Here is an 18,246-nt window from a genome sequence, read left to right as displayed (position 1 = left end):
GACATTACTTTGTATCCAAAGACCCCTCTGTGAGTGATGAAAGCAGTTTGTTGCCAGTCATGGGAATCATTTAATTTGATTATACCCCGAAAAGGCGTCCATAAAGGACAGGAGTTCATTTCCCGTTGTGGCGTCGATGAGTTGGTCGATATTGGGCAAAGGGTAAAAATCTTTAGGGCACGCCCTATTCACATCTGAATAATCAATGCACATTCTCCACTTCCCATTGCTTTTCTTAACCAGAACTACGTTTGATATCCATGTGGGGAATTGCACGGGCTCGATGAAGCCGGCGTCGAGGAGTCTGTCGACCTCTTGGTCGATGGCTGCTCTTTTCTCGGCCGAGAATATGCGTTGTTTCTGTCGCACAGGCCTGGTGTCCTTACTGATGTGCAGGGAATGTCGAGCAATGGTCTCTGGGATGCCAGGCATGTCCCTCGGGACCCAAGCAAAAATATCGGAGAATTCCCTGATGAGGTTCGTGATTTCTTTTTTGAGATCTGGTGAGAGGTTTTTGTCGATTCTTGTTGTTTTATCGGGGTTTCCTTCAAATACTTCTATATCTTCTGTTTCCTCGAGAGGGGAGCATGAATTGCTTGTGGATGAGTCGATCAATTCTCTTGGATCGATGTCTAGCACTTGATTAACTCCTAACTCTTCCTCTGTCTTTTTTCTTGGAGAAACGGTGGTTAGGTAGCATTGTCTTGCTGTTATTTGATCCCCAATCATTTCTCCCACGCCAAAATCTGTGGGAAACTTTATTTTTAAGTGGGAGATAGATGTTATAGCTCGGAGTGCGGTGATCGTTGTTCATCCCAAAATGGCGTTGAAGCTTGAGGAAACGCTAATCACATGGAATTTGACCATTTTCCAAATCTGACAGGGTGGGGATCCGAAAAGCACTGGCATGTCGATGGTTCCTACAACGTGAACCTCATTGCCTGTGAACCCGTATAACGGGGTTCGGGAGTTTTCGAGTCTTCGATCTCCTATGTCCATTCGGGAAAAAGCATGGTGATATAACACGTCGACAGAGCTACCATTATCAACCAACATTTTCTTAACCGTGTTGTTTCCCACACGTGTTGTGATGACAAGAGCATCTTGATGACCTTCGATGAGACCGGGACGATAATCGTCATCAGAGAAAGAGATGACGGGGGAGGGATTCGCTCGAGGGCGTTTCGCTGTCGAGGGATTGACATTAAAGACTTCTCGAGCATAAATCTTGCGAGAGTTGTGGGAGAGGCCCCCGGCGGCTACGCCACCAAAAATAACATCGATTACACGATTGTCCTCGTCTCGACGGTGACGTCTGGGTTCATCATCGTGCTGCACATAGTGGACTAGTTGCCCTCGACGAATTTTTCCTTCGATGAGATTGCTAAGTTGAAAACATTGCTCTGTTGTATGGCCGGTGTCTTCATGATATTCACAATATCCGGAGCTTGGGGGTCTTCCAGGTTTCATGGGTCTTGGAGGGCGATAATCCGGTTCCGTTTTTAACACCGCCAAAATTGTCATTTTTTCGGTGTTGAGTTTAGTGAACTCTTTTTCAGATCGATTGTGAGGCTGCAAATCTCTTTCTCTTCTATCCCTCGGGGGAAGGTCCGATGTGCGAGGCGGGGGCGACCTACGGCGCTCTCGGCGCCTTTCCCTCGCAGGGGATCGTGGACTGTAACTTCGGCGTCGTTCATATTTTGACGATCTCCGTGGAGATTGTATACAGCTTACCACTTCTTGAAGCATCATGCGGTGTTCTATAATCTGGAACGCGGCCTGTAGGGTTTTCGGCCTTTTTTCAAAGATCTCTTCTAGAAGGAGGCCATGCCTAGACTTATCGATGCCCGCTGTCAGGAAATTGACAGCCATCTGTTCTATTAAGTCTGGAATTTCTGCTATCTCTTCTCTGAACCGGGTTAGAAAACTCCTGAGACTTTCGCCGGAGCGTTGATGCATTGTCATCAAGGATGCTGTAACTTTGATTCCTTTGTAGTTGCTGGAGAACCGGGCTTGAAACTTGCTTTTCAGAGTTGTCCACGAGTCGATTGACCGAGGTGGCAAGTTACTGTACCATCGGAGAGCCGTGCCTTGAAGGCAAGTGGAGAAGAACTGACACCTAGCGATCTCCGAGTGGCCGAAGAAAGCCATGCGACCATCAAACGTGTTTAGAAATGCTAACGGGTCCGAGGATCCGTCGAAATGATCGAGGGCAGGTGTCTTCAACGTCTTGTCGATGCGCGCCTTCTCAAGCACTAATGATAGGGGGCTCTCGGAAACGGTTTCAAAGCCTGCCTGATTTCTCATCAAGGTACGCATCTGGGCGATTTACTCCTGTATTTTAGCGAATTCCTCGTGAGATATAGATTTTGTGGATTCTGTCTGACGTGAGACATCGGCAGATGACACCGTCCTCTGTCGACGTTCGCGAGGTTGCGAATATGTCGACTCTGCCGACGGTTCATACTCGTACTCCGCATCGTCCTCGTCATAAAATTCATCGCCTTGTCCTTCATTTTGAACTTGGGCTTGTTGGAGCTCTCGACGAAGACGGTGAATCTCGCGTTTTCGCTCAAGCTTAGCCTGCAATCTTTGAGCTTTGTGTTCTAGAAACTCGAGTTCTTCATCTGAATCAAGTGAGTCTTCTGGATTCTCTTGGTTTTGGGCTTTTAGCCTTTCTTTCTTTTCCAAATGCAATCGCATGTCGCTCGAGAGGACTTTCTTTCCTTTAGAAGTTTGAACTCTAAAACGCTGATCTGACGCAGTTTTTCTTTTTCTGTCCCTTTGGAGTGGGTCCTTCAAGCCCATAAATTGGTCTTCTGGAGGAGCCTCAGGTGGAGGGAACAAACATTTCGGCTTCAATGCCAGTTGTTTAGGGAGCTCGCGATCGCCGTGGGTCGAGGGGTCGGCGGCATCTTCTGCCGTCAACTCCTTTACCTGAGTCGGTCCGGCGGTTCCCGGATCAAGCTCTTCTACAATCATCTTCTGGTTGGATCTTGTTAAAGCAAAGCTCCTTCTAGCGCCAAATGATGTTCCAATAATATTATTATTATTATTAGACTACAGTTTTAGGAGATGATCTTCTTTGCTTAATTTTCCAACCCCTCTAAATGGGATTGTTGTCTTTTATTTATACTAAGTCCCAAATGGGCTCAATCCTTACAATGTGAGCCTTCTTGGGCTTTACATAATGTATTGTAATTATTCTAACTATAATTCTTTTGGGCCGTCTTGTCCTGGTCCAACACTTTGGATTGTTGCTTCTTCTTGCCATTTGCTGTCACCGGTGTCTTGAAAGTGCCAGAGAAAATAAGAAAGAACAGATAATCCAGATTCTTCGGAGGCCGAGCCTTTGCTGTCTAATAATGTGTTATTTGTCGCACTCTTTAACATTAGTATCACAAAACAATTGCTCTAGGTTGACTTTTGATTATCAAACTGTTTATCATTACAATCACGAAACTTGCTCTAGGATTTTCGTAGTAGTTCTGGTTAAATTACAGTGACTTTTCTTTTGCTGCTTTATGATCTTAATCATGTGCAAATGCATCTTTGAAGCATTTCTTGCCTTGCTTCTATACGTTTTTAATGTACATCCGTTTACACTTTCAATTATATTCAAAAATTATATTTTACTATATAATGTATTGAAAATATAACTACAAAATTAATTATTTAATCCTGAGAAATATATTTTATTTTTCTTAAATATACAGGCCCGTGGCTGTGTGTAATACTATGTTCTTGAAATTAAGTTGGGATTTTCTGAGCACTGCGATATCTCACTTTCTTTTTTAAACAAGAACTAGCTTTATAACTCGTGTGAGGCACGACCATTTTCTAAACTCACATGTTAATTAACAATGTACATATTATATAAATGAAATATAAATTATGTTGTAAGATACATTTTTTTTTATTTTATATCGGATAATTAATACATAATATTCGTAAAAATTGTACTTGTTTTATATTTTGAACACTATTGCTGAATTGTCATTGAGCACTTGAAAAGATCAAGTTGACCGATTGTTTTATAACTCATGCAATGCACAGGCATACTCTAGATTGCGCGTTTTTAATTACAATTGTTGGCAGTGTATTCGTGTTGTTTTTAAGTGAATTGATGAAATTAACCTATTTATATGAGTAGTTTTTGACTTTCTGGGATATGGTTATATCGATGCAAAACAAGTTTTTCAACATTTAATATTAAGGTAAAACAATAGAGAAATGCAGTGGTATTCTATGCCCGAAATATGAATAAATAATTTTTTAAATACCTAATGTATTTGAATGCTAAAAATGCGATAAATGAGTTTCGTGATTGTTGATCTTGACCAGAAGTATGTGTTGTTAGACTAATGATCCCATCAACTCGAAGTATATGTAATATTAATGATCTTCGAGTTTTTTCAACCATCTTTCTTATATGCCTGAAAGTTCAATATTTGTTATATATTAATACGATTAAAAAAATTATGAATTATATCGTCTATACCTTTCAAATTTCAATATAATCATTGTTGATGTATAGTTTTAACCATTTTATGAAAATTATATTTTTTTTATAATAGTTCCCACATTGTTAGAATAAAAAATAATTTCTACTGTTTGTGCTTCGATTTTCGTACACTAATAATGTGTCCGTTTGAGAAATTTTAAAATAAGTAACTTATGACTTAAAATAAATAAGTAACTTATAAGTGATAAGTAGATGAATGCTTATAAGTTATCTGAGTTATTTAAGTGTTTGGTTAATTTTACTTATAAGTCAGAATTTTTTTTTGCAATTAAATGAACTAAAATAAATGACTTTTACATATAATTATCTTAATTCGTAAATTTTAAGTTAAATTGACAATAAAAAATAGTTATTTTAAAATCAAAGTTAAAAAAAAAATTAAAATAAGTTGAGAAAAAGTACGTCGTTGCTGACATTAAGCTTATCAGCTTATACATTGTAAATTCGACTTATAAGTTAGGCACACAAACACTTGTCAATAAATTATAACGAACTTATAAGTAAATAAGCCCATTTAATTAGATAGCCAAACAGACCCATTATTTTTCTCCTTAAAAATGTATTTAATTTATTCATATGGTTATAAATTGTTATTATTAAATAATCAAATACTAATAAATATACGTAATAATGAGACATAATATTTAATACATACATATTAAGTTAGAGGTAATTAATGCATGCATATTAAATTAAAATAATTATTAACACACGATTATGAGGGGCAATTCAGTAATTTTAATATAATTAAATTATCTCATCCAACCCCTATTTGCTCTATTATATATATAATAGATATCTTATATGTTGAAGCTTGAGGTATAGCTATTAATACTGCTGCATTGGTGTTTTTGTTTCTTTTTTGTTTGAGATCTGATATACATTGGTGTTTTTGTTTCTTTTTTGTTTGAGATATGATATATATTATAGGGTCTATGAGATGTATACGCAGCTGAAGTCGATGAATTTTACAAACGGCTTAGATCTCAAAATAGTCACTTGAAGTGAGACTGTGAGAGGAATATATCAAAAAACTCACTCCAGTTCTGTATCATTATAGTTATAAGTAATATAAGTAATGACAGCACCGTTAAACCTGTTAGTTTGACTTAACAGAAGTGTCTTGACCTTAACGGAAAATCTAGGTGAAAACACGTGAAAGATGACATGAGTTTCAAATCACCCCACAATCAACTGCTTCAACAAACACACACAAATATATATAGACACATGTATATAATCATCTCCTCCATCTCTAAAAACGTAAATCTCAAATTCAAAAACACAATATTTTCATTTAAAAATTTATCTATTTTCTTTCTAGAATCATTCTTGACTAACCTTTACTACCAATTCAAGAGAAACATAACTATATGAAGTGTTTTAACCTTTTCAAGATTAATATTTTTTTATGTCAGGAAGATTAACATTTTAATCTTAAAAGAATGTACATATATTTTTCCTGTGAGTATAAATGATCTTTGTATTTACAATTTGCTGTTAAATTTTATTTTAAAATTAACAATATATTTTCATAAATATATCTGTCAAAGTTATAATTTGTGATGTTTATTGATACTAATTATTAGTACTTAAGCTTATATATATATATATAGATGTAGTCAGAAATTTAATTAGCCCAGTTCATGCCCAGTTCATAGTTTCCTATCGGAAAGTTGAATTTTTACATATATTTATGAAGTAAAAAACTTCTAACAAAATAAAAAAAAATACAGAAATATTACGCGTGTTAGAAAATTAATTTTTTAAAGAATATATAATTTTTAAAGAAAGATTGTTACTTAAAAATAAAAAAACTTAAATTTCAATAAATAATCTATATTTCAAAAGTGCTTACGAAAATTTAAAAAAAAAACCTTTTCGTTTAAAATAAAATTTAAACATTTTAAGACTATGCAAAATAATTTACTTAATCTAATATTAGTTTACAATTTGAATTTGACGGCCGTAAGTGCCATTTACATATTATATTTACACGTGTAACTTAGTCAGTGCCATCCGGGAGTTAGTTAGGTAAACAATTCAAATTAACAGAATCATCATTACTCACAGCTATAATAACACAAATGCGTCCCTAATAATTATAGTGGTCTTTTTGATATATAACCTTGAGTTCAGTAACTAATTTGAGATTTAAGCCCTTTACAAACTTGGCACTTTTCATCGACTTTAACACCTCTATCATGTTTGATTGTTTTTCTCCTTTAGCCTTCAGTCCGACAACTCCACATGAACACAAAGGTTCTTGAATCTGTTTTATGTAACTGGGTCATAGGCCATTCGGCCGAGCATCATCTAATCAAGAATGATGATCAAATTGTCGGATTTTACGGGCGAATGCATGAAGATCTTGGGAGGAATCAGAAATCATTCCGTCACTAACAATACCTTTCCGTGGATTGCTGTGGTAGTGATAATTTATCTCCCTTGGACTGGGTGGCGTAACAGTTTCATTCCTCACCATTGTTATATGCGGATGTTCTTTGTATACTACTATAAGACCTGCAGCTATTGTTGCCCTCCTGCCTTGGGATTGTTGCTTCTTCTCACCATTTACTGTTTCCGAAGTCTTTTTCGTATTACAGTGTCCAACAGAGAAAAGAGCCAGACCAGGGTGATACCTCCCCTTGATTTGAAAATTTTCTATGAACAAGCTGCTGTCATACAAAGTGACTATCGAAAACAATATGTTCCCGCTTCCAGAAAAAAAAATCAAAATTTTCAATTACTTTACTTTTACAGTATCGCCATAAAGTAATAATCTACTAATTACACCTCCTATATAAACTAATTACAGTGGACATTTCTCAACTTAATATCTATGTGGGGTTGTACTTGCTCAGTCCGCCCAGTTTCTCCTCTTTCCTCAACTGCTAGAAGGGTTGGGTCTATAACTAACAAATAATATGAAGGAAATATATAGCACATTTTTGCCTTTAAATACCTTTCCAACTTTAGTATATATATAAGCTTAACAAGTGAACTTGGATTTTATCTGGGCGTGATCTGAGTAATGGAGACAGGAACAGAGCTCATCTGAGTGCTTGTTGGTGTATCAGATGACTTGTTCCTTGAAGATGAACGTCCACCTGTATCTTGTGAAAAACCTGGGGGCAACAATTCCTTCTCATTTAGCCGGGTGTTTCTTGACAGCATGTCAACAACTTGACTCATTGTCGGCCTCCTACTTGCTGTTCCCTGTGTGCAGAAAAATGCAATTTTAATATACCTGATGACTTCCTCCTCGGGGAATCCTTCTAATTCAGGATCCACCATCTCTAAGAGTTGACCTTCCTCATACAGCTGCCAAGCCTGTTGAAGTAAATCACGTTTACTATATCCAGCACTAATTGAAACTTTTAAGAAGAACTATCAAGCACTGTACCAGTTCAAATATTCAAATTCTTCAATTACAATTACAGGGTATTTGTATCTAACTAGCTCTATAGCCCGTGCAATGCACGGACATGCTCTAGATTGGACGAATCGATATTATTTTAGTTATACTTTATGATAATATTTCATGTTATCCCCCTCCGAATGTTGATGGATTTATTTGTGTATATGAGTAGATTTTTATTGTAATGACATTAGTGCAATAGTGTTTATCTACAATTGACGTAGAGACCAGTGACATTTCTTGTTTTCCACCGTTAAGGACGATCTATGGAAGTTTTTTAGAAATTTTAGTAATTGCCTAAACTACTGCACGATATAGTTGTTTGTTTACATAAAATTTTATTTTATAATTGTTATTTGAATTTTAGTATTCTTCAATTTTAATTTCCGACCTTAGTAACTCTTTCCCCTCTCTCGAAAAATATTAATAAATTCACAACATACTAGGCGCTTCTTGGTGCTATTTCATATGTAAGCTTTACCAAGATTATTTATTTTAGTTAATATTATTCGTTCACGCCATGATGACGCCGTAAAATACCAATGTAAACCAACATAATCATATATTTTATGAATTATGAAGACTATAAGTTAAAGGTTTTTTTGCATAAATTAACACATAGATATACATACATATATATATATTATATATACATATATATGTGTGTGTCTATATATATATATATGAAAGTCCTGAATTTTATTTTTTTGTGTAAATATAAGAATATATATATATATGTATATATATTATATATACATATATATGTGTGTGTGTCTATATATATATGAAAGTCCTGAATTTAATTTTTTTGTGTAAATATAAGAATATATATATATGTATATATATTATATATACATATATATATATGTGTGTGTCTATATATATATATGAAAGTCCTGAATTTATTTTTTATTGTGTAAATATAAGAATATAACACTTAAAGTATGACATGATTAAATATAAATATTTATTCAGTTAGAGGTATAAATGGTTGCGATGCACATAATCATATTTAATATATAAGTTTCTCTAGTTGATTTATTTTTAATATTTAATTCGCAAATATTTATACTAGACTATAATGTGATAAATATGGTATATGTCAAGTCAACTGTGTGATTAAAGGTGGGTGTGAAGTGGGAGAGAAGGGATGTCATAATTGGGGTGTGAATCGAATGGGCGCTGTGCTGTTTTTCGGGGCGGGGGCGAAGAGAGACGAAGTATTCTTTACTCAAGTTTGACCAATTAATATAAATAAATAATTTTTATTTTAATAGTAAGATTTTGTATGATTTTCGCATATCTTTTTATCTATATAAATATTTTTTGTCATTAAGATTAACGACGAACAATAATATTTTGTAAAAATAAATTTTATTATAATTTAAATGTACTACCACTTTTTTTTATAAATAACATGATTTTGTATTCAAGTTTCTCATGTATTAATATTGTTTATTTTTTTATAATAATAATATTAATAATAATAATTATTATTATTAGAATTTTTAATATATATGTTTTATAGACCTGCTATTCAAATTAAATATTTTTTATTTTTTAATGAAATTTAAAATTATTACTATTACTATTAATAATTATTTTTACTTTATATTTAAAATTCACTTATTTATATTATTAATTTGATAATTAATAATTTATGTCGTCTTTAGAATTTAACTTACGTTAAAAATAAGTACAATTTTATTTTTTGTAGACCAAAAAAATTGAATCATTAACTAAAAGAGAAATTTCATTTGAATATTAGGTTTTTAATTTTCGAAGCAAATAAAAAGGATAAGACATGACTGACACATGCCAAATAGAAAAACAAACTCAGGGTAATATAATATTTTTATTATTTTGCTCTGATAATTAAGAACCTGCTCTGAAAATATAACATCTCTAACTAAATTGTTATATATATACACATGTACGTACATACGTACATATGTTTGTATGGATATATGTATGTATGTATATATGGATACATGTATGCGTGCATGTATTTATATAATAATTAGTTATAAATATATATATATATATTAAGTATGCAATAATTAATCGATATTAGTAAGTCACTTATGGGATAACTTATGTATTATATGATGCATGCATGTATCTCTATAATAATTAGTTATAAATAAATTTATATACTAAGTATGCAACAACTAATCGATATTAGTAAGTCAATTATGTATTATATGAATTCTTATGCGAGGGTTATCATTTAATTTTTTTATACTAATTTTTTTTAATTGAGTATGTAAATTTTATGAAGAAATTATTTTAATGACTTGCATATTAATGATGTTTTAATTGAGGTAATAAAAATTACATGAATACATCCGTATTAAATATATAATAATGAATGAGTTGCATATTAATGATGTTTTAATTGAGGTAATAAAAATTACATGAATGAATCGGTATTAATTATATAATAATGGATGAGCATTAATGGTTAAAACAAATCATTTATGGATATTAATTACTGTATTTATGATTAAATTTGCTCAGCGAACCCCCATGTTGCTGTATTAGATATATAATAGATGCATGTTTTATTGTTCCTATGTCAGGGTGAGTCAATTCATGCATCTGTATGAGCACATAGCAATATTCTGTGACCTGCAAAATTAAAGCAGAATGTTTTGTCCAAAGAAGGACCCGACTTACCCATTCTAATAGGAGTTTTTGCATTCCAGTACCCAACGTCGGTTTGCCGCTATATTTTGCACTTAGAATTTCGAGCATGAGAACCCCAAAGCTATAGACATCTGCCTTCTTGGTTAACTGACCACCCAACACATATTCGGGCGCCAAGTAACCACTGCAGAATAAAACGAAGGGTGTAACTAATCTTCTATGGAATTAAAAAAAACAAGCATTGAAAGAACTTACAAGTCAATGACACATACGGTTAATTTTTATAAGAACTCAGCCAATCCATGAGAACATAAAGGTTTCAAGCACAAACGCAGATTGCGAACTTTCAAGAAAAAAACCAAAATAAAGGACTGACAAGACAACATAAACTCGTAGAATAGTTTTGAGTTTCCTTGAAACTACTAATGTTTCTAGCAGCCTATTTTTCACTTTTCTTTTATGCTCATTCTCTTTACTCCCTGCAGAAGCCATGCCACGTAGTATGTTGGAACATACAGTTGAACATTTGATTCACAAAGGTCAATTTTGCTCATTTTTTGAATTTCTGTGATTTATTAAAAACTTTAAGACGGTATATTTCACTGCAACTGGCACTTTTACGTATATTAATATCTATAAATACACAGACAAGTATAAACAAACTTAGACCAGATGCGAATAAAAAAGACACAGTTCAGTGAACATTCAATGTCAAACTGAGTAGTGATAATTGGAAACATAGCGAGAAAAAATCATACGCAGGCAAACTCCAAGATATATTAAAAGCAAGGACTAGCAACAAAGGTTTTTAAGATGATATTAGTAAACATACGTGGTTCCTACTATTCTTGTACTAATATGAGTAATGTTGTCTGGAAAAAGTTTAGCCAACCCAAAGTCTCCAATTTTTGGTTTAAAATCTTTATCAAGCAGTATATTACTGGCTTTAATGTCCCTATGCACTATAGGTGGCACAACTTCTTCATGAAGATAAGCAATAGCCCTGGCAACGTCCTTGCAAATAGCTGATCTTTTATCCCAGTCCAACATGGTGCTTTTACCTTTTGAACCTGTAGCCATGTGAGCTGCACATTAGTTAATTCTCCTTCAAATGGAAATGTTAAAAGGTCAACGAGAAAAATTAACTTCAGTGAAAGGTACCTAATAGAACAGTATCGAGGCTTTTATTTACCAAAAACTCGTACACCAAAATTCGGTTGGTTCCTTGAACACAGCATCCAATTAACTGAACAAGGTTTGGGTGCCTGACATTTGATATGATGTCAATTTCAGTTAAAAATTCACGCACCCCCTGCTTTGATTCAGCAGAAAGTGTCTTCACCGCTACTTCTATTCCATTAATGAGGATACCCTATAGAATAGCAATAAACCGTTATACAGAGATTAAAAACATTTGAAATTAGATTTAAGTGTCTTCACCGCTACATCTTTCCATTAATGAAGATACACTATAGAATAGCAATAAACAACTCTAAAGGGATTAAAAACATTTAAATTAAAATTTTGAAAGAATTTCTGTAACAGTTACTTAATATTTTAGTGCCACTAATTCAGCACAACTTTATTTAAGTTTTATCATGCAATTTTATGTATCTCATCAAAGTAAATAAAAATTGTTTCCCTTGGTGCTAATATAGAGGTTCAATTGCAACTCTCACCTCAGATAGAGTTTGCTATTAACCAATTAGCATAATATATTCATATCTTATTAGAATGTAATCCATCACTTACCATATATAATCTTATATGCAGCTATGCTATATACGGTTATCTTCCTTGTGAAGTCTCAGCAATGGAATTACCACCATAATATATATTAAAATTGATTTTTGTTTAGAGACTTGGACAAACTAACTGGATACTTGAATTTTAAACACTAATCCATTTGCAACGTAACCAATGGCTTTTACATACATAATTTTGTCAATGATAATTAAACAGCCAGAATCAACCTTGTCTTACAATACAATTTTTTGAAAGTTTAGTTCATGTAGCGAATATTTTATTGATGCATTAAAAACAAAGAAAGAGCGTGTGCCTTGGTTTGGTCAAAAGTACAGAAAGAAAAATAAAGGAAAAGCCAGACTGTTGGAATAATTTCAAGGACATGATTTCACTTTAATTTCTAAAATAATCTTTAGGATTTGACTTCAAGTCAATCTTCGTGTCTAATAATTCGTAGTTGATTGTATGGCCATGTTGATCTGGTTGTAGTTCTTTAGTTGTAGTTCTTTAGTCATAGTTAGCAGCTTGACTGTGGGACCTTATTCGTTCTTTTCATATTTATAAATAGACGATTAAAGGAAATAAAATCATACTTATTCAAATAAAAAGTTGTGTAAGGAGAGTTGAAGAGTTCTATCAAATAAAAGTTCTTCATCTGCAATAATAGGTTTTCTAAGAACAGAGGAGTCATTCATCTATTCCTGGTCATGGACCTGTGACGAGGTCCGCATCCAGGAACCATAAAAACATTACATACTTACACCACGAAACTTGGACAAACTAGTTGAACAAGAAAAGAATAAAACATTATGTACAATAGATAAAGAGGCAAAAAGTAGGAAATAAAGTTTGTAAAACTCAATACCTTGTATACTGTTCCAAAGCCTCCCCGTCCTATCTTGTTTCTTTGGTGAAAATTATCTGTTGCTGTTCTTAATTCATTGTATGAGAAAGCTTTTATATTCCCGAGAACACGCCCTGGTGAAAAAAGGACAAAATAAATTTATGGGGGAAAGCAAACGAAGTTTTTTTGTTCATACTAAAAAAACCTATTCTTTAACAGGAACACAAAAAAGTGATACAATGAATATACCAAAGACACAGAGCATATCTCATAACCCAAAGATAAATAGTAAAAGTTAAACTGTAAATTAAGACAAAGAAGCAAACAAAATGAAAATGTAGCTTTCTGCTTATCTTTTTCTGTAACTATCCTTCTATGTTTTGTTAGTCTAAAGATGATATAACTGCGCTAAGGATAATAACAAAATGCAAATAATAACCTACATTGTTGAGTAACCAGCTCGTCTAAAACCTTAAGGTATTAGAGGAATACCCCAATAAGATCATATATTCAACACTCCCCCTCACTCGAGATTTCATTTATGGGTCGAAAAGTGGTACACGGGCGCCAATCTTTGGGACATAAATTGTCTTCCGTGTCCACATTTTATTGTGAGAATATTGGGGGTGGTTGGGAGTCCAACCTGGGTCCACTCCCCAATAAGATCATAAATTTAACATACATAACATAAAGCGTACTAATCTGCTATGGGATCTTAACCATAGGGCGGAAGAAGAATATAAAATTGGTAGTCTGAAAATAACTCCTGTAATGGAACTCTGATACTGTCGATAAACTGGATGCACTAGATGATTTAACTGATATTAGAGAAAAAACTTTGAAATTTATTGTTTACAATAGAAAAATGAATGCCGCTAGCTTCTGACTGTGTAACTACATTGCCAATGATTGTATATGATGTATCTAATCGAGTACGGATAATGAAAAAAATATAAAAATTGCAACCCACAAAATTTCCGTCCACTAAATCATTTTATAGAAAATTGAATCCATTCTATAATTATACAGGAAGACGCGTAATTGGAGTCCTAAATAGTAACAAGTAAATTAAAAGGCAAGTACCTTCAAATTCTCCCGAAACATGAGAATCATCGTTTTCCCGTTTCACTGAGGCACCGAAGCAGCTACAACTCATGTCAGCTACAAATCAGATAACTAGAACAAATTCAGAAAAATATCTCAACTGTAACTAAATTCACACACACAACATTGTCTATTAGCAGTAATCGAACCGAATAACACGCCATTTCGAAAACATAATTAGGGTTTACTAACTACAATTCAAATATAAACAATATGAACATACACATCATCAACAGAAAGCATCACAGATTCAATCAAATTTCAACTATTATATGCATAAACATAAATAAATAATAATTTAAAGCTTCATAAAAAAACACAGGTATATAGAATTAAATCACCTCGAAATTTGCAAAACAAAGCTTGTTAAGTGAGTAGAAACAATTGTAAAGTGGGTGTAAAGATCATCTGAATTGAATTAACTGATGATGGACTCTGTACAATTTTAAGGTTTGTTTTGTTTTATGTACTTTGATGTCTTGAAATGTTGAATATTATTCGCATGCTTATGGTTTGTCAACAATTTTATGATTCCATTCTACGCGCTTTGTTCTTTCATCGCACTAATTGGGGAAAAATATTCATTACCTCATTAATTTTAATAACTAACTTTTTTATCTTTAATTTTAAAAAAACAATAGGTTTTGTGAGATGAAAAAAATAATAAATAAGCAAAAAATATCACATTGTTGTTATAATGTGAAGATGAAGGTGATTGTCAAACTATAGCTCTTTTATAAATACCGGGCATGTGTAGTTCATTTATATGGTGGTGTAGAAAATAAAAAGAGGGAATTATAATAGTTTCACTTTTGGCTTAGTATTTCTTTTAAATATTATAATTATATTACTTGGTTTATAACACGTTATCAGTACGAGTCTTTACCCGAGTTTTATTTCGATAAAGGAGTACAAGATTTTATCCGTGTTTTATTTCAACGAAGAAGTTACGTTCTAACTTATTGATTTTATTTTATAAATGTTATTATCAACATCCTCGTTATTATTATAGTTTTTGAATTTATTTATATTGTTATTTAAATTAAAGATTCATGTTGCATGATTATAATATTTATTGTTTTATATTATAAATTTTATTATGTGACACATGATTAATTATTAATTCACCAACATGTTATATTATTGTGTCGTCTTTTAAATTCAGAATGGCGAATCTTACAAAATTAAAGTTCGTTACCTTGGACGTTTCGGGGAATAATTATGTGTCATGGGTCCTTGATGCGGAATTACACCTTAGTGATAATGGCCTAAAAGATACTATTGACCCAAAAAAAATCCCAACTGTTGAACAAAATGCAAAAATAATTATCTTAGGCATCACATCCACGAAGATCTAAAATCTGAATACATCACTATCAAAAATATACTCACCCTTTGAAATAATCTCAAGGATAGATTTGATCACCAGAAACTTGTTCACTTACCATCTGCCTGATATGATCAGATTAATTTGAGGTTACAGGATTTCAAATCTGTAGCTGACATTAATTCTGTTCTTTTCAAGATAAGCGGAAAAATAATTTTATGTGGTGAATATTACTAATGCTGAAATGATTGAAAAGACCCTCTCAACCTTTCACCCCAACACTATGATCCTGGTTCAACAATATAGGGAGCGGAATTTTCAGAAATATGGTGAGCTGATATCTCTCCTTCTTGTGGCTGAAAAGAATAATGAGTTGCTACTGAAAAATCATCAGATACGTCCTACAGGCTCTGCCCAGTTACCTGAAGTACATAACACGTCATTCCTGAAGAATGAACGTGGGAAAGGGCATAGAGGAGGACGGGGTTATGGACGAAACCGTGGACGTGGAAATTTCCGTGGTCGATTTCGCAATCAATATCATTCTGGTCACCTGAAGTGGCAACGTGATGGTTACAACTCTGGCCACCAGAAATGGCAACGTGAAGTGCCAAATAAAAGAAAGGCACCCCAAGAAGGAGAGAACCGAGGCATCTGTCATAGGTGCAGATCTGAGGGGCACTGGCAACGTACTTGTCGCACACCCAAATATCTTGTTGAAGTCTACGAGTCATCCAAAAGGAATAATGGAAAGAAATTAGAAACCAACTTCGCTAATTATAATCTACTTAATGAACCAGTCAATAAGGCCTCAAATGAAATAGACACTGGTGTTAATCTTTATTATGGTTTAGACGACTAGACTTCATATGTATTCTCTTACTTTACTTATTTCCTTTGTGTTTTACTTATTTCCATTATGTACTCGTTTTATGTACTTGTTTCATGTTGTTCTTCTATGTACTCGGTGTGTTTTTAATAAAGATGTTTTTCGTTTATATATGTATAGAGATGGAAGATATATGCATTGTTGACTGCGCAACCACACACACTATTTTACAGAGTCAGAAATACTTCTCACAGTTGACTAAAACCAACTCACATGTCTGGACGGTATCGGGTACATCAAATATAATAGAAGGTTTTGGGAAAGCTAGTTTTCTTCTACCAAATAAGACACACATACACATATAAGAGGCTCTATACTCTAGCAAGTCAACTAGAAACCTACTGAATTTTAAAGATATCCGTTTTAACTGGTTTCACGTTGAAACTACTAATGAGAATAAAAAAGAATACATTGTCATCACCTCAAACACCGTTGACAATAAAAAGGTCTTAGAAAAATTCCACTCGGTTTCTTCAAGATTATATGTTACGAGTATACGAGTTCTTGAATCTCATAATGTCGACATCCACAAAGTCATAGACCCAAAACTACTTTCCCTTTGGCACGAAAGACTCGGTCATCCAGGAGTATCTATGATGCGTCGTATCGTTGAAAATTATGTGGGACATCCTTTTAAAACTCAAAAGATAATATCCCAAGATGACTTCATTGTTCAGCATGTTCCTTAGGAAAACGGATTGTCCGACCATCCCTAGTTAAGCTTCAAACTGGGTCCCCGAAATTCTTAGAAAGAATTCAAGGTGATATTTGTGGTCCTATTCATCCATCTTCTGGCCCATTTAGGTACTTTATGGTTTTAATTTATTCGTCAACTCGATGGTCTCATGTATGTCTACTTACAACCCGAAATACAGCCTTTGACAAATTACGTGTCCAAATAATTAAACTCTGAGCTCAATTTCCTGACCATCCCATTAAATCAATCCGACTAGATAATGTTGTTGAATTTATATCTACAACTTTTAATGATTATTGTATGTCAGTAGGAATCTCAGTCGAACACCCGGTAGCTCACGTACATACACAAAATGGTTTAGCAGAATACTTAATTAAAAGACTTCAACTTATTGCATGTCCCTTACTCCTAAGAGCAAAGTTACCTATATCTATTTGGGGTCATGCAATACTTCATGCTACAAATATAATTAGAATAAGGCCTTTTGCTTACCACAAACAATCCCCTCGAGAATTGGTTCTTGGTCAAGTATCTAATATCTCTCATTTAAAAGTATGTGGTTGTGCTGTGTATGTTCCTATATCACCACCACAAAGAACTAAAATGGGACCTTAAAGAAGAATTGGTATATATGTTTGTTTTGATTCTCCGTCTATCATAAGGTATCTGGAACCATTAACTGGTGATGTTTTTACTGTTCGGTATGTTGATTGTCATTTTGATAAATCTGTGTTCCCTACATTAGGGGGAGATAAAATTTTGCATAGATTAAATTCAGAAATATCATGGAATGCCTCAGGATTAAATGCTATTGATCCACATACTAAACAATGTGAATCTGAGGTTCAAAAAATTATACATATGCAAAATATTGGTAATCAAATACCAGATGCATTTAATGATTTCTAGAAATATTGTGAAATCATATATATATATATGTTGTTAATGCTCCGGCCATGATTGAAATTCCTGGCAATAAATCAATTTCATCGAAATTGATTGGTGATTCAAAGCCACGCCAAAAGCGTGGTAGACCTATTGGTG

General features: G+C 33.4%; 3 protein-coding genes across 5 annotated transcripts; 1 reads left to right on the top strand and 2 right to left on the bottom strand.

Annotated features, from left to right (window-relative positions):
* Positions 1–810: 810 nt before the first annotated feature.
* On the bottom strand, positions 811–2,319 carry LOC141679757 (uncharacterized). The gene has a single exon (XM_074486169.1). It carries the CDS (start codon positions 2,317–2,319, stop codon positions 811–813), a length of 1,509 nt encoding a protein of 502 aa, XP_074342270.1.
* A 4,939-nt stretch (positions 2,320–7,258) lies between these two features.
* LOC141678818 (cold-responsive protein kinase 1-like) lies at positions 7,259–14,826 on the bottom strand. Of its 3 annotated transcripts, none has more exons than XM_074485224.1 (7): positions 14,631–14,826; positions 14,269–14,361; positions 13,207–13,319; positions 11,757–11,967; positions 11,428–11,680; positions 10,626–10,779; positions 7,259–7,858 (listed from the first exon to the last, which is right to left on the bottom strand). In XM_074485224.1, the coding sequence occupies exons 2-7, from the start codon at positions 14,339–14,341 to the stop codon at positions 7,538–7,540; spliced, it is 1,125 nt and encodes a 374-aa protein (XP_074341325.1). In that variant the 5' UTR covers positions 14,342–14,361; positions 14,631–14,826; the 3' UTR covers positions 7,259–7,537. The 3 variants fall into 3 exon arrangements, with proteins under 3 accessions (XP_074341325.1, XP_074341324.1, XP_074341326.1); XM_074485223.1 differs by having other exon boundaries at positions 14,269–14,346; positions 14,631–14,825; XM_074485225.1 differs by having other exon boundaries at positions 11,428–11,665; positions 14,269–14,346; positions 14,631–14,822.
* Positions 14,827–15,860: 1,034 nt separating this feature from the next.
* LOC141679755 (uncharacterized) lies at positions 15,861–16,478 on the top strand. The gene has a single exon (XM_074486168.1). The coding sequence runs from the start codon at positions 15,861–15,863 to the stop codon at positions 16,476–16,478; it is 618 nt and encodes a 205-aa protein (XP_074342269.1).
* The last annotated feature ends 1,768 nt before the right edge of the window (positions 16,479–18,246 follow it).

This window comes from Apium graveolens, chromosome 8, assembly GCF_009905375.1.
Source record: "Apium graveolens cultivar Ventura chromosome 8, ASM990537v1, whole genome shotgun sequence".
In the NCBI taxonomy this organism is placed as follows: Eukaryota; Viridiplantae; Streptophyta; class Magnoliopsida; order Apiales; family Apiaceae; genus Apium; species Apium graveolens.
This window is presented reverse-complemented; position numbering and strand designations above follow the sequence as displayed.

What these genes read in the sequence shown, in the direction of transcription:
- LOC141679757 (XM_074486169.1), bottom strand. Translation starts at nt 2,319, where the DNA reads ATGCGTACCTTGATGAGAAATCAGGCAGGCTTTGAAACCGTTTCCGAG.
- LOC141678818 (XM_074485224.1), bottom strand. Translation starts at nt 14,341, where the DNA reads ATGAGTTGTAGCTGCTTCGGTGCCTCAGTGAAACGGGAAAACGATGAT. An exon ending in TGTTTCGGGAGAATTTGAAG is followed by an intron (nt 13,320 to 14,268) that starts GTACTTGCCTTT and finishes TTTTTTCACCAG; the next exon opens with GGCGTGTTCTCGGGAATATA. An exon ending in GCTTTGGAACAGTATACAAG is followed by an intron (nt 11,968 to 13,206) that starts GTATTGAGTTTT and finishes GCTATTCTATAG; the next exon opens with GGTATCCTCATTAATGGAAT.
- LOC141679755 (XM_074486168.1), top strand. Translation starts at nt 15,861, where the DNA reads ATGATTGAAAAGACCCTCTCAACCTTTCACCCCAACACTATGATCCTG.